We start from the raw sequence: 14,784 nt of genomic DNA, 5'->3' as shown, positions 1-14,784 counted from the left end.
CAGCACAAACAAAAATTGATGTTAATAAGGGTACCTTATCCATGGAGTTTGACGGGGAAATTGTGCATTTTAATATCTTCGATACCATGAAATATCCCTCAAACTCCAACTTTAGCTCAGTTTTCTCTGTGAATACTATCGACCCTGTAGTGCAGGAAGTGTTTGAAACTGTTGGCAGGGATGAGTTGGAGGTGGCTTTAACCAAGCACCTCGAGTTGGAGACAACTCTTGAGGTGGAGTGGAGCGAGAATCTAAAATGCACAGTAGGTGCATTACACTCATTGCCGACCACCACAAAAAGGTATGAAGTCTTGCCTATTTTTATTCCCGAACCTCACCAGAGGGTATTGCCATCTGTGATACAGGCACCTGTTTTGGAATTGAAGCCCCTACCAGAGCACCTGAAGTATGGGTATCTGGGTGACAATGAGACACTTCCGGTGATTATTTCGTCAGCATTGTCAAAAACCCAAGAGGAGAAACTGATCCGGGTCCTTAGCGAGTATAAAGAGGCGATAGGTTGGACAATTGCAGACATTAAGGGGATCAGCCCGGCTGTCTGTATGCACCGGATTAGACTGGAAGAGGATGCTAAACCTGTTCGACAGGCTCAGAGGAGGCTCAACCCCTTCATGATAGAAGTTGTAAAGAAAGAGATTTTAAAATTGCTAGATGTGAGGATCATTTTTGCAATATCAGACAGCCCGTGGGTGAGCCCGGTCCAGGTAGTCCCAAAGAAGGCAGGAGTGACGGTAGAAGCTAACCAAACGGGTGAACTCGTGCCAGTGCGCAAGTCCACTGGATGGAGGCAATGTATAGACTACCGTAGGCTAAACGCCGTCACCAAAAAGGACCATTTCCCTCTCCCTTTCATTGACCAAATGGTTGAACGTTTGTCTTGTAGGGCTTACTATTGCTTTTTGGATGGATTTTCAGGATACTTTCAGATAGCAATTGCCCCAGAAGATTAAGAGAAGACAACCTTCACGTGCCCGTTCGGGACCTCTGCCTATAGACGAATGCCATTTGGGTTGTGCAATGCGCCTGCAACGTTCCAGAGGTGTATGGTAAGTATTTTTTCAGAATATGTGGAGAAAATTATTGAAGTTTTTATGGATGATTTCAGTGTGTATGGTGATAGTTTTGATACATGTCTAGATAACCTGAAATTGATCCTGATAAGGTGTATAGAGACTAATCTTGTGCTTAATTGGGAAAAATGTCATTTTATGGTTGATCACGGGATAGTCTTAGGTCATGTTGTATCGTCTAAGGGCATCGAGGTTGACAAGACTAAAATAGACATTATATCGGCATTACCTTACCCCGCAAATATGATGGAAATGCGTTCTTTTCTTGGACATGCAGATTTTTACCGAAGGTTCATCAAGAATTTTTCAAAAATTGGAGCTCCGTTGTTCCAACTTCTACAAAAGGATGTAGCTTTCAAGCTTGATGACAAGTGTGAGAGAGCCTTCGACAAGTTGAAGGGATTGTTGACCTCACATCCAATCATCCAACCCCCTGACTGGAATTTACCATTTGAGATCATGTGCGATGCCAGTGACCATGCTGTAGGGGCTGCATTGGGGCAGCGAGTAGGAAAGGCAGCTCACGTCATCTATTATGCATCCCGCGCCCTGAATGGAGCCCGGTTGAATTACTCCACCACTGAGAAGGAGCTTCTTGCAGTTATTTTTGTTTTAGAAAAATTCAGGTCATATTTGTTAGGTGCTAAAGTGATTGTATTTTCTGATCATGCAGCATTGAGATACCTGATGACCAAGAAAGATGCGAAACCGAGGCTCATACGGTGGATATTGCTCCTACAGGAATTTGACATGGAGATAAGGGATAAAAGAGGGTCAGAGAATTTAGTAGCCGACCATTTGAGTCGTATCCCTGTTGGAGAGGATAGTGAACCATTGAAGGATGCATTCCCTGAAGAGCATTTATTTTCTTTAAATTCTCAATTGCCTTGGTATGCTGATCTGGTCAATTATTTGGTAACCGGTAATTTTCTTGCAGGTTGGCCAAAATCGAAGAGGGATAAATTGAAGAGCGACGTCAAATATTTTATCTGGGATGACCCGTACCTGTGGAAGAGGTGTGCGGATCAGGTGATGAGGAGATGTGTAAATGAAATGGAATTTCAATCGATTTTAGCTTTTTGTCATACTTTTGCCTGTGGAGGTCATTTTGGACCCAGGAGAACTGCTCATAAGGTTTTAGAAAATGAATTTTATTGGCCTTCATTGTTTAAGGATGCCTATGTGTTTTGTAAGACATGTGATAAATGTCAGAGGATAGGCAATTTATCCCGAAGGGATCAACTGCCACAGGTGCCCATGCTTTTCATTGAAATTTTTGATGTTTGGGGTATAGATTTCATGGGTCCCTTTCCAAATTCTTGTGGATTTTTATACATTTTACTAGCAGTGGATTATGTCTCGAAGTGGGTGGAAGCAAAAGCCACCCGCACTAATGATTCTAAGGTAGTTGCAGATTTCATAAAATCTAACATTTTTGTGCGATTTGGAATGCCACGGGCAGTTGTGAGTGATAGGGGGATGCATTTTTGCAACAAGACAATTGCTACTTTGTTCAGGAGATATGGTGTACTTCATAAAGTTTCCACTTCCTACCATCCACAGACCAATGGCCAGGCTGAAGTCTCGAATAGGGAAATAAAGTCTATTTTGGAAAAGATGGTCCGCCCTGATAGGAAAGACTAGAGTTCAAGGTTGGAAGATGCTTTGTGGGCGTACAGGACCGCTTACAAGACACCTATAGGGATGTCTCCCTATAGGTTGGTATTTGGTAAGCCTTGCCATCTTCCAATGGAATTCGAGCATAGAGCATTTTGGGCGGTAAAACAGTGCAATATGGATATTGAGGAGGGCGGAATCCAAAGAAAGTTACAGTTACAGGAGTTGGAGGAGATTCGCAATGAAGCCTATAAGAATGCGGTAATCTATAAGGAGAGGAATAAGATTTTTCATGACCAACAGATCTCAAGGAAGACATTCGAGTGTGGGCAAAAAGTTCTACTGTACCACTCCAAATTGAAGTTATTTTCCGGTAAATTACGTTCTCATTGGATTGGTCCTTTTGTTGTGACTAATGTCCTTCATTATGGTGCAGTAGAGATCCAAAGTTTGAAAAATGAGAAGAAATTTGTAGTGAATGGTCATCGTCTCAAGCCGTATTATGAAGGGGTTCCAATCGAACGGGTGGAGATGATCCACCTGGAAGACCCTACTTGCTTAGTTTAAGCAAATTTTTTTGCTACGTCTAGCCAGAGACGTTAAAGAAAGGCACTCTTGGGAGGCAACCCAATTTTTAATTTTATTGTTTTAGTGCTTAAGTATTTGATTATGTTGTTTCTCACATGGGTACTAGTCACTCTTGATGTTTTCTAACTCTGATCAGGATAGATAATCTTGGTATGCCCACGCGAGGAGAGTACGCGTTAAGCGTCTAAGTCCAAGTCCCATGGTCAGTGGATGGTTGTAAAACATGACGTGCCCATGCCGTGTTGGTAAATTCTCAACATCTCGTGATGCCGGCAGAAAATAGAATCTTGGCGTGCCCACGCAAGGAGGGCACGCGTTAAAGTGCGTAAGGTAACTCTCGAAGTCAGTGGATGCTCTCTAATCTTGGCGTGCCCACGCCATGTTTGATGATACAAAAAAAAAAATAATAATAATAATAAATAAAAAAAAAATAATTACGAAAATGAATGAAAAAAATAAGGATACGGAAGAAAATTTTTTTTTTTTTCTTCTTTCCTTCATTTCTTTCTTTCTTTCCCTTTTCTTCTTCTTCCCCGCGTCCTCTGTTTCTCCCTTTCTTCTTTCTTTCGCACACCGCCGCCGCCCCCAGGTCTTCTCCCTTCCTCACGCTCCACCAACGCCACCAAGCAGCTGCGCGCCTCCCTCGTTCATCGTCGTGAGCTCTCGCCCAAGCGCCGCCCGCCGCTGCTGCCTTGGTTTTTTCCACGAAGCGCAGCTGCCCAGCCTCGCGCGCCGCCATCAGCACGCTTTGCCGTCTAGCCCAGAGCTCCACCAGCTCACGGTCGCTCCCACCATTGCGGCAGCTCCAGCTACACCGCCGCCCCCCTTTTTTCCCTCACTCTCCCTCTCAGCCACACGCTGCGCACAGCCGCAGCCTAGCGACAGCCACGCTGCTCACGAGCTCAGCCGCCTGCCCACGGCCGTCCACCCACAGCTTGTTGAGCTCCTCCATTCCAAGCTCCACCCGCCACCTCCACTTGCCAGCGTCTTTGACCACCGAACGCCGCAGGCGTGCGCAGTCCACGCAGCTCGCCGCGCCCCAAGCTCAGCCAGCTCTACAACGGCACACATCTCCTCCATTGCCGGACGCCGCCACCTGTCCAATTTCGACAGGTGGAGGTATTATTATTTCTTCCCCAATTGGTTTAACTCTCTGCAATTTGTGTTTGGATTTCTTGATGGATAAAAGATGGTGTTGAATTAAGCATTTTCTGGGGGAACTTTTTGGACAGATTTGGGTTTAAGTGCTGCCAAAGTGGGGGTAGTTTCTGCTATTTGTTGGTAAATCTAGCCTCATTGCCTTCCCTGGAATTGCTAGTTCTTTGGGTTAATTGCTAATTTTAGTACCCTGTTTTGGGTTCTTGACTGTCCATTTAGAGACAGTGACTCCGGTTATAGATCCACGTGTGTCCAATTGTGGGTGACTTGCTATATTTACTTATTGGGGGCACCCGTGACGCTTATATTTGATTATTGGGGCCGCCCGTGACGCTTATCATTGCTACTTAGTGGAGTATACTGGACTTGCTTGGGGTCATTTTCTAGCTCTTGGATTCCTGTATTGTGCTTTCTATTGTTTTGGCTTGCCTGTTGGTCACCATGGTGAGGCCTCGATCTTCTTCTAAGTCTAAAACACCTAGGAAATCACAGCCTCCAACACCACCACCCACTATTCCCGCCTCTGGGAGGAGAGCTCGCCTTGGGAGACAGAGGGGCGTCCATATTTCGGACCCTGCACATTTTGGGGGAAATCTGCACTTCACTAGGGCCGCCGACAAGCAGCGATATGCTGTTTTTTGTGAGCGGCAGATCACTCCCTGCCGATATCTGGACGCCGCCACCTTGGGCCTTCTAAATATTAGCGTCCCCTTCCACGATTTGATCAATGGCATTGGGTGGCGCCCATATTTCTGTATTGTTGATCTCCCGGTCTTTGTTGAGTTGGTTAGGGAGTTCTATGCTACTTTTGAGTTCACCATTACAACCGGTTATTCTGTGTCTACCCCTGATGTCATTCACTTTCGATTGATGGGTCAGGAGTTCCACCAGTCGATTACTGATATTAATTTAGCTTTTGGCTTTATTGATCCGGCCTATTCCGCCTCTCGGGAGTATGCCGAGAGTGCGTGCGACTACATAGAGCCTTTCTTCTCTCGTTATCGAAATATATGGGAGGCGTTGTCCGCCGACCCTGCCCCTTATGATCCTCGCCAGACTAAGAGCTCTTACATCAAGGACCCGGCTTCTCGCTACATCCAGCGCTTCCTAGCATATAGTTTCTCGGGTAGGCGAGATAGCCGGGTATATTGTCTAAGCCAGAGTTCTTTTTCATATGGTGCATGCATAATAATATTAAAGTTAACTTGGGGTGCTGGCTCGCTTCTCAATTTAAGTCTGTTTTGATAAAGAAGAAGCGCCCCTTGATTCTTGGGTCATATATCACCCATTTGGCTGTTAACTTGCAGTTGCTTGATCTCTCTAACCATGATTTACATGTTGCTTGTCAAATGGAAGCCTTGGACATCCCGTGCTTGGAGCAAATGGGTTTGGTACGGGAGGGTGACAACGGGTGGGAGATTGTTCCCCCGGGACCGATTAGACCTCCTCCTCGTTCATCCTTTGCCAGTGCCTCCACGGCGGGCGGTGACCCCGGTCCTTCTTCTTCCGCTCCCCCCCTTCCGCCCCTACGGCCGAGGAATGGCACCATCTCCGCAGCACAGTCGAGCGGCTTGAGACACGGCAGAAACACATGGACGTTAACATTCATAATATGGCGCAGAATCTAGCGGCTTTTATGCAGCAAACTGGGTTCCCTCCTCAGTTTCCACCTAACCCTCCCATGTTTTGACGTCTCTGGGGAAGTACCGTTGCCATTCTCTTTACTTTTGTTGCTGGTTTATCACATTGAGGGCAATGTGTCATTTATGTGTGGGGGGGTCTCGGTTTGGGTGCTAGATATTTCCAGTTCTCATCTCTTTATTATTTTTCCTCTTGTTTTCTGTTTAGGTGCCGTCCCTTTATCCCTTTTGGGTGTTTTTCCCTTGCTTCTATCTTGGTGAACATTTTTGGCAGCTCGTTTTTTTTTATTGTTAGTTGTGGTTTATACTATGAGTTGAGTTTCGGTGGCAAATAAGAGCATGCTGTCTTGGTGAATATTTTGAGTTTAAGACTTGGTGCAATTTATGGCTGACTTGTTTAGGCGATGTGAATATTTTTGCTGGCATTGTTGTGTAGATTGGTCTCCTGTTTACCTTAGTTCTCCATATTTAGGACATGACGCAGGCTATGATCTGTAATTACTTGGTATTTTGGTGCTTATTGGTGAATAACATATGGCTATACTCCGCTAGTGTCGCCACCTAGTAACCGGGAGCCTTCACCACAAGTGTCGGCTCTCGCGTCAAAAAGTGGCGATATCTATGAGTAAGTGGTCCTGGCGCTGTGAAAAGTTGAGTAACTGGACTCTTTCATCTAAAAATATCAGAGTTCGCGTCAAAAGACTTGAATAGCTTGGGACTAAGCATTATTCGTACAATTTTAAAAAAAGGGGGGGGGAAAGAAGAAGATGAAAAAAAAAATCAGATGTGGAAAATATGTAAGTTTATGATCATATTGGCCTGCCGATCCTTGGTTCGTAATATTGAGATTTTGGTTGCCAGTTGACTTAATTACTGACTGTTGCTAGTTAATATTTGGATTTCCTAAGCGAATTAGCCATGAATTAGACAGGTCTATGAACTTAGGAACTAACCGGGAGAGATATGGCTTGACACTTAGTCATTAAATCTTGATTTTGATATAAGCACAACTGGCAATGATAATGTGGAAGCTAGCCATTGTTGAGTTGAATTGTCCCCATGCTTGAGGGCAAGCATGATTCAGGTGTGGGGGGAATTGATAGGGTATAATTTGTTAGTAATTTTATTATTAATTTCCCCTTCTACCCCTGACATTTATTGTGTTAATTGCTGATATTTACTCATATTTGGTATTTGGAATCAATTTCAGGAGTGAAACAGAAAATTACCAAATGGAGGGACTTTCTAGAGCATATTACTAAGAGTCAATTCGGCAGGGCCCAGCCTTGGTGATTCATCTTCTCAACTTCGGTGGGGGCCCATGGAATAAGGAGCACTAGTCATTTGGCCAAAAGGAGGAAACGTACAGAGGCTATGACTAAGAAGAAATTCGGCAGACTTGTGCCAATTGGTGGGACCGCAGACTAGGTAGCTTGAGTCAACTTCCTTTTGTTTCTCTATAAGTAGAGAACTGACAGAATCAGTCAGCTAGCAAGTTTTTACCTTTTAGTTTAGTTTTTAGCCTAGACTTTGGTTTTCTTGCTTTCTTTTCCTTGGACTGGCCTCTGACGCACGTCAGGTGTTCTACAATATTCCCCAACGGGAAAAACATCATTTATTCCTTACTTTCTAGTAAAAAACAATGCCTTCGCAGTTTATTAACTCGTGTGGTGATTTAATTATGCGGCGTGGCTAAGTCTTCCATCTAGTCAAGGGTCAACTCGACGGCGCAGTCCCGAAAATCTGTGAGATCTAATTAGATTTCACGCGCTCCTTAATTTATTAATATTTGCACTTTGCCTGTGTGACGCCCCACATCTCCCTAAGGCGGACCAAAGGGTATCCGCGGACGCCTGCCTAGCTCTCGCCAGGACTCAAGCAATTACATTCAATTTAAATCCGAACTAAACAGTTCGAAGAGAGCAACATGAATACAAATAATGCGGAAGCGTTCAAACTTAACAAGTCACTTAACATGTAACCAGTACATCGGGTAATCATAATACAACTTTAAATCCTAAATACACGTCAGGGCCCAAACTTTTCAAATTTACAATTTCCAAAAGTACAACCCAAACCAGGGCCTAGTCAAAATATAGCAGGAATCTTAACAAAAGTACAACGAAGGGTTTTTCCATACTTCTCCAAGATTCGGTCCTGTTAAGGAAAACAAAACTATAGGGTGAGCTGAATGCTCGTGAAGCCAAGAACACACATGCAAGCACATTGACCAAATCGCAATCCCAAATTTATTGCATAAAATCATGATATTTCAATAATCAACCATCCAAGCAGGAAAAGTAATCAGAAACAGTTCAAGAATATAGTAGCTCTCAGGAGCTAAGTTCCACTCGCTCTGCCGATGTCATTCGTATACCTTCCCGCGTGGACCCTCCTGTTAACTGGGTCGGTATTTCCATTTCCGTAGATTACCACTTACTTCCCTCCGTCCACCGTACACCTCAAGGGCCCACAAGTCATTTATAAGGCGATACTCCACGAGTATTCCAAGCAAGACCTCTCATTAGGTCGAGCTTATATATATCTCATGGCTCGCCCAAGTTCCCGACCAAGCCCATTGCCGGCTCGAGTCTAAAGTCGGCCTATGAGTTTGGGCGTCCCCCATTCATTTGAAAGTCGAGGAAGTTCACTCCAACGACATATATAATCATAACATAACATTGCATTTCATTCATTCATTCAATACATTTCATTCATTCAATACATTTCATTCATTCAATACATTTCAATCATTCATTTGAAATTAGAACGAGTGCGATAAAGTACGCACCCGCCCTTATTTTTAAAACTTTCAACAATTACCACAAATAAGCAAGTATCAAAAATTCACACACTTGACACTCACCGAGCAATTCAATAAGAATTATTTTCTGGGAGTTCAAGTGTCCACGGTGAGATTCTCTTGAAGGTCTCCTTGTGCGCCTGGCAATTAATAGCGGATAATCACTCAAATAACCCACTTATCAAGGAAGATTGTACACTAGTACAATCTAAGGAATATTTCACAAAAGGAACCTCAATTACTCGTAAATCGAGGTTCAACTTGCCTTTTATTATGTACAATATTATTTGAGTTTTTATCTTGAAAATCGAGGGCAAAACGTTTGAATAATACTAAGAAAATTAAGAGTTTTGGAAAAACTCCTTTGCCTTGAAAATTGAGAAATTTCAGTTTTATCCTAAATCTTTGAAAATTCGAATCTCTCTCGATATAAGCCCAAAACTGGAAAAATTTATACCTTTCCATGAATCGTTGGAAACCTTTTGGAAAGTGTTAAAAGTTCTTAGAAGACACCTTTCCATGAATCTAAGTGAAAAGTACTCAAAAATGAGTTTGAAGATACAGACTCGGCGTACAAGGCAGAATTAAGTTGGATTTCGGCCAACTTTGAAAATTCGGCACGATTCACACGTTGCAAACCAGCCTCTGAAATTTGTCACTCAAGTAGAGTTGCAAGTGAGGTTTATAAAAAAACAAGCGGATCAAGAGTCAGAGTTTCGAGTACCGAGATATGGTAGCTCGAAGTTGGGGAAATTCAGGACTGGAGAAGATTTTCCAGATTTGAACCTCCAACACTAGAAATTTAATTAGGTATCGAAACGAACTTGGATTGGTACCAAAATTGGCAGTATTTTACTCCTATATGAAAGGTACCGCTCTATCAAATTTCAAGGAAAAATACCTTCGGAAGGATAGTTAATTAGTCAACCAAAGTTCAGGAAAAATTCTAAGGCAATCTGCCTTTTGACTTTCATTTCCCAATTTCAAATCATTTAACCAAGAAAGCTATCCAACCATGGTTCATTGGTGAAATAAAGGTCTAAGATACATCCATGATACCTTTGGTAATGGTTTAGCATCAAAAACTTCAATTAATAAAATCACTCCCAAGTTTTTGTCCCAAATCAGTCCAAATATTACGTTTTTCCAAAACAGGGCAGTCCTCTTGTTTTAGTCACAACTCAGTCAATTTAACTCGGAATGAGGGATGGTTTATGGCGTTAGAAAATAGATTCATGGGACTAAAAGTTCACAGAAGAAAATGTTCTGAAATTTGGTAAGCAACCAGCTCGAAATTGAGCCTCAAGTTGCTGCCTCTACAAACCATTCCAGCAAATCCGAGAGACAGGACAGCTATCTTAAAACATTTGGTTCAACTCACTCACAAAGAATCAAAACATGTATTTTATCTCAAATTAAAGCCAGGAATGTCTAGTTTCAAACGCCACTGACCGTACTTAATTTCGACACCCGAGGACAGAGTTATGGTCAAAATACTACCGCTGGACAGGGTTACCCGAAAATAATTTTCCAGCTTTCCTAGTTCACGAATAAATTCATTTGCCCACCCAAACGTTAATGTTTTCCAACGAAAATTTTTACACATATAATATAACATATAAACATCAGGTTCATGCCAATAAATCACCAAAAATGGGCCTTATCATGGCCAAACAAAACAGGGGCAGTTTCGGAAATTTCTTGTCATGACCTCAACTTTGAGTTTCCAACAATAATACTCCATAAATTCATCATTATAACCACTAAACTACCATTAAATCCAACATTAATCCTCTAATCAGCAACAACAACCCAAGTGTGGGAATTCAAAGAGCCCACTTTCACATTTTCCAACCATATCAAGCCATCCATACACATGCAATAACTTAAAGATGCATTTCTACCATCATAATTCAAGTTTAAGGTGTAGGATGAAGTTATACCTCCTTAGTGCCTTAACCCAAAAATTTTCGGTCCTCAAGAGCTCCAAGAAACCGTGAAAATGCAGCCCTTTAGTTAGTTAAATCCAACCTCCAAGTAGTTTGCTAGATGGTCTCCAAGTTTGGTTGAAGTTTTGGGTTGATTTGGTGAAGAAAAATGAAGAACAATGAAGCTTAAGAGAGAGAGATGTTGGCCGGCTGTCTTGGGAGGAAGAGAGAGAGTGATCAGATTTCTTTTAAGCTTCCAAGGGAAGATACTAACTTATGGCCACAAATCACCCATTAGTCAACTCACATTAGGGTGCGTTTGGCGCGATTTGGGCTCGATTTTTTCGCGCGTTTGGTTCACTAGTGCACTAAACCTCTAATGCATTTATATTCATGTAAACATTATTCACTCTTAATTGTCCCGAAATAAGGGTCTAAAGTCCCTCAAATAAAGTCGCGCGTGTGAAAACGTGTACCGTCAATTTTAACGCTATAACGCGAAACTTCCAAGAAATTCTTATAACGATTGCACTACTAACTATCACTTGAGTATTTAGTCATAAGATTACCTATTTTAGGACCATAGTACAAGTCTCCAATATTTCAAACTTATTGTGCTCCTACGCGGATAAAATCTCCAAGCACTATTCACTATTTTTACTAAACGTACTCCAGAAAATTAATTTTTGAAACGAGTCACTTTAAGAATATAACGAAATTATATTGCCATGTATTTAGGTCTAAGAAGACTAGAAAATATTCCTTGGGTTAAAAATCCAATTAAATAATTTATTAAGCCATAAATTAGGCATAAAAATAATAGTTTTACGAGTCCTCACATCCTCTCCCCCTTAAGAAAATTTCGTCCTTGAAATTTACCTTGGTTGATGAACAAGTCTGGATACTTCTCTCTGATTGTCTCTTCAACTTCTCATGTTGCCTCCTCTACTCCATGGTTCTTCCATAGGACTTTCACTAGGGGTATCTGCTTGTTCCTCAATTCCTTCATCTTTCGATCCAAAAGTTTTACCGGTCTCTCCTCATAGGTCAGGGTTTCATCGATCTCAATATTCTCCGGTTGTAAAACATGAGAAGGGTCTGGATGATAATTCTTAAGCATGGACACATGGAACACGTTATGAATTCTAGATAAGCTCGGCGGTAATTCCAGCTTATAGGCTACATTCCCAACTCGTTGAATAATTTTATAAGGCCTTACAAACCTTGGTTGTAGTTTCTTCCCTTTTCCGGACATCAAGCTTGTTTTTAAAGGCTTAATCTTGAGAAATACCAAATCTCCAACAGTGAACTCCAAATCCTTTCTCCGATTGTCGGCATAACTTTTTTGTCTATTCTGAGCGGTTTTGAATCCTTTGCCGTACCAATTTTACCTTTTCATTCGCCTCCTCAATCTAAGATACGGTAGTCGGGTCTAAAATTTTCTGTTCACCTACTTCATCCCAACAAATTGGAGATCTACACTTCCGACCATAAAGTGCTTCGTATGGAGCCATCTGAATAGAAGAGTGAAAACTATTATTGTAGGCAAATTCCTCTAAAGTCAAAAACTTACTCCAATTCTCTCCGAAATCCAGTACACAAGTCCTCAACATGTCCTCAAAGGTCTGAATTGTTCTTTCAGATTGTCCATCAGTCTGAGGATGATAGGTGGTACTAAAGTTTAACTTAGTCCCCAACACTTCTTGCATCTTTTGCCAAAACCTCGAAACAAATTTTGGATCCCTATCTGACACAATACTCACAGGTATACCATGTAGTCTAATGATCTCATCCAAGTATAACCTGGTCAGCTTCTCTAACGGGTATTTCATGTTAATCGGTAGAAAATGAGCCGATTTAGTCAATCTATCCACTATCACCCAAATGGCATCATGGCCTCTCTGTGTCCTTGATAAGCCTGATACAAAATCCATGGTGATATTCTCCCATTTCCACTCAGGTATTTCTAGAGGTTGCAAAAGCCCTGATGGTTTCTGATGTTCGGCTTTAACCTGTTGACAAACCAAACATGTCTGAACAAATTGGGCAATTTCCTTCTTCATATTTTCCCACCAATATAGACTTTTCAAGTCTTGGTACATTTTATTCCCTCCTGGATGTACTGTAAACTTTGATCGGTGTGACTCTTCTAAAATTTCTTTTCTAAGCCCTTCATCCTTTGGCACAACCACCCGATTTCGAAATCTCAATATTCCATCTGATCCCAAATTGAAATCCGTCCGGTCTCCCATCTTAACTTTCTCCACCAACTTTTGCACTTCAGGGTCCTTTTCCTGAGATTCCTTAATGCGTTCCAACAAAGTGGAGGTTATTACAATGTTTCCCAAAACTACTTTTCTTGGTTCTAATCGAGGATTCCAATAGCTAACTTCCTCCAACAATTAAAATTCCTTAACCATCAATCCAGCCATTTGTACCTGATAGCTCAAAGCATCGGCCACTACATTGGCCTTCCCTGGATGGTACTTAATCGTGCAATCATAATCCTCCAGAAATTTCATCCATCTACGTTGCCTCAAATTCAGCTCTTTCTGAGAAAATAAGTACTTAAGGCTTTTGTGATCTGTAAAAACCTCAAATGTTACTCCGTACAAATAGTGTCTCCATTTCTTCAAAGCAAAGACCACAGCCGCTAACTCCAAATCATGGGTCGGATAATTTTCTTCATGCGGTTTCAATTTCCTAGAGGCATACGCTATCACTTTATCATTTTGTATCAAAACACATCTCAAACCTTCCTTAGAAGCATCCGTGTAAACCACAAAACTATCCTGTCCATTTGGTAGAGCTAGAACAGGCGCTCTAGTCAATCGTCTTTTCAACTCCTGAAAACTTCCTTCACACTTAGGACTCCATATAAATTTTTCATTTTTCTTGGTCAACTCAGTCATAGGCCCAGCAATTTTCGAAAAATCCTGGATGAATCTCCGGTAATACCCTGCCAATCCTATAAAACTCCGAACTTCCGTTGGGTTTTCCGGTCATTTCCATTTCGAAACAGCTTCAACTTTGGTTGGATCCACTTTAATCCCATTCTCAGAAATTATATGCCCTAAGAAAGTCATATCTTTTAGCCAGAATTCACACTTGCTAAACTTAGCATATAACTGATGTTCCCTCAAGATTTGTAAAACAATTCTCAAATGTTTCTCATGATCCTTCATATTCTTAGAATATACCAAAATATCATCAATGAAGATCACCACAAATTGATCCAAGTAAGGCTTAAAAACCCTATGCATTAAATCCATGAAAGCGGCAGGTGCATTGGTTAACCCAAAAGGCATCACCGCAAACTCGAAATGCCCATACCTCGAGTTAAAAGCAGTCTTAGGTATGTCCTTCTCCAAAATCCTCAATTGATAGTAACCTTGCCTTAGATCCAACTTTGAAAACACTACCGCCCCTTGGAATTGGTCAAACAGTTCATCAATGTGGGGTAGCGGGTATTTATTCTTAGTCGTAACATCATTTAAACCTCGATAATCTATACATAACCTCAAACTCCCATCTTTCTTCTTTACAAACAAAACTGGGGCTCCCCACGGGGAATCACTCTCTCGTATAAAACCCCGTTCCAACAAATCCTGTAATTGTAACTTCAATTCCTTCAATTCAACTGGAGCCATCCTATATGGTGTTCTCGAGATAGGTGCTGTTCCCGGAGCTACATCAATTTTAAAAGCTATTTCCCGTTCCGGGGGTAAAGACTCCAATTCTTCAGGAAAAACATCTGGAAAATCCTTTACTATTGGTGTGTCTTCCAAATTCACCTTATCACTAGGGGTATTAATAAGAAAAACCAAATATCCTTGAGCTCCCTTATTTAACAATTTCCTAACCCGAATTCCCGAAATAAGTGCAGACGAGACTAACTTACCCCTCACATCCAATTTCAGGGTTGCCTACCCTGGAATACACAATTCTATAATTTTCGT

The 14,784-nt window shown here is 41.8% G+C and overlaps 1 protein-coding gene across 1 annotated transcript; it reads left to right on the top strand.

The window, feature by feature from the left end:
- Positions 1 to 2,795: 2,795 nt before the first annotated feature.
- LOC113739216 (uncharacterized) lies at positions 2,796 to 3,275 on the top strand. The gene has a single exon (XM_027266452.2). It carries the CDS (start codon positions 2,796 to 2,798, stop codon positions 3,273 to 3,275), a length of 480 nt encoding a protein of 159 aa, XP_027122253.1.
- Positions 3,276 to 14,784: the final 11,509 nt, after the last annotated feature.

This window comes from Coffea arabica, chromosome 4c (genome assembly GCF_036785885.1).
Source record: "Coffea arabica cultivar ET-39 chromosome 4c, Coffea Arabica ET-39 HiFi, whole genome shotgun sequence".
NCBI classification, from domain to species: Eukaryota; Viridiplantae; Streptophyta; class Magnoliopsida; order Gentianales; family Rubiaceae; genus Coffea; species Coffea arabica.
The sequence above is the reverse complement of the archived record's forward strand: the minus strand, read 5'-3'. Positions and strand labels throughout refer to the sequence as shown.

What these genes read in the sequence shown, in the direction of transcription:
- LOC113739216 (XM_027266452.2), top strand. Translation starts at nt 2,796, where the DNA reads ATGTCTCCCTATAGGTTGGTATTTGGTAAGCCTTGCCATCTTCCAATG.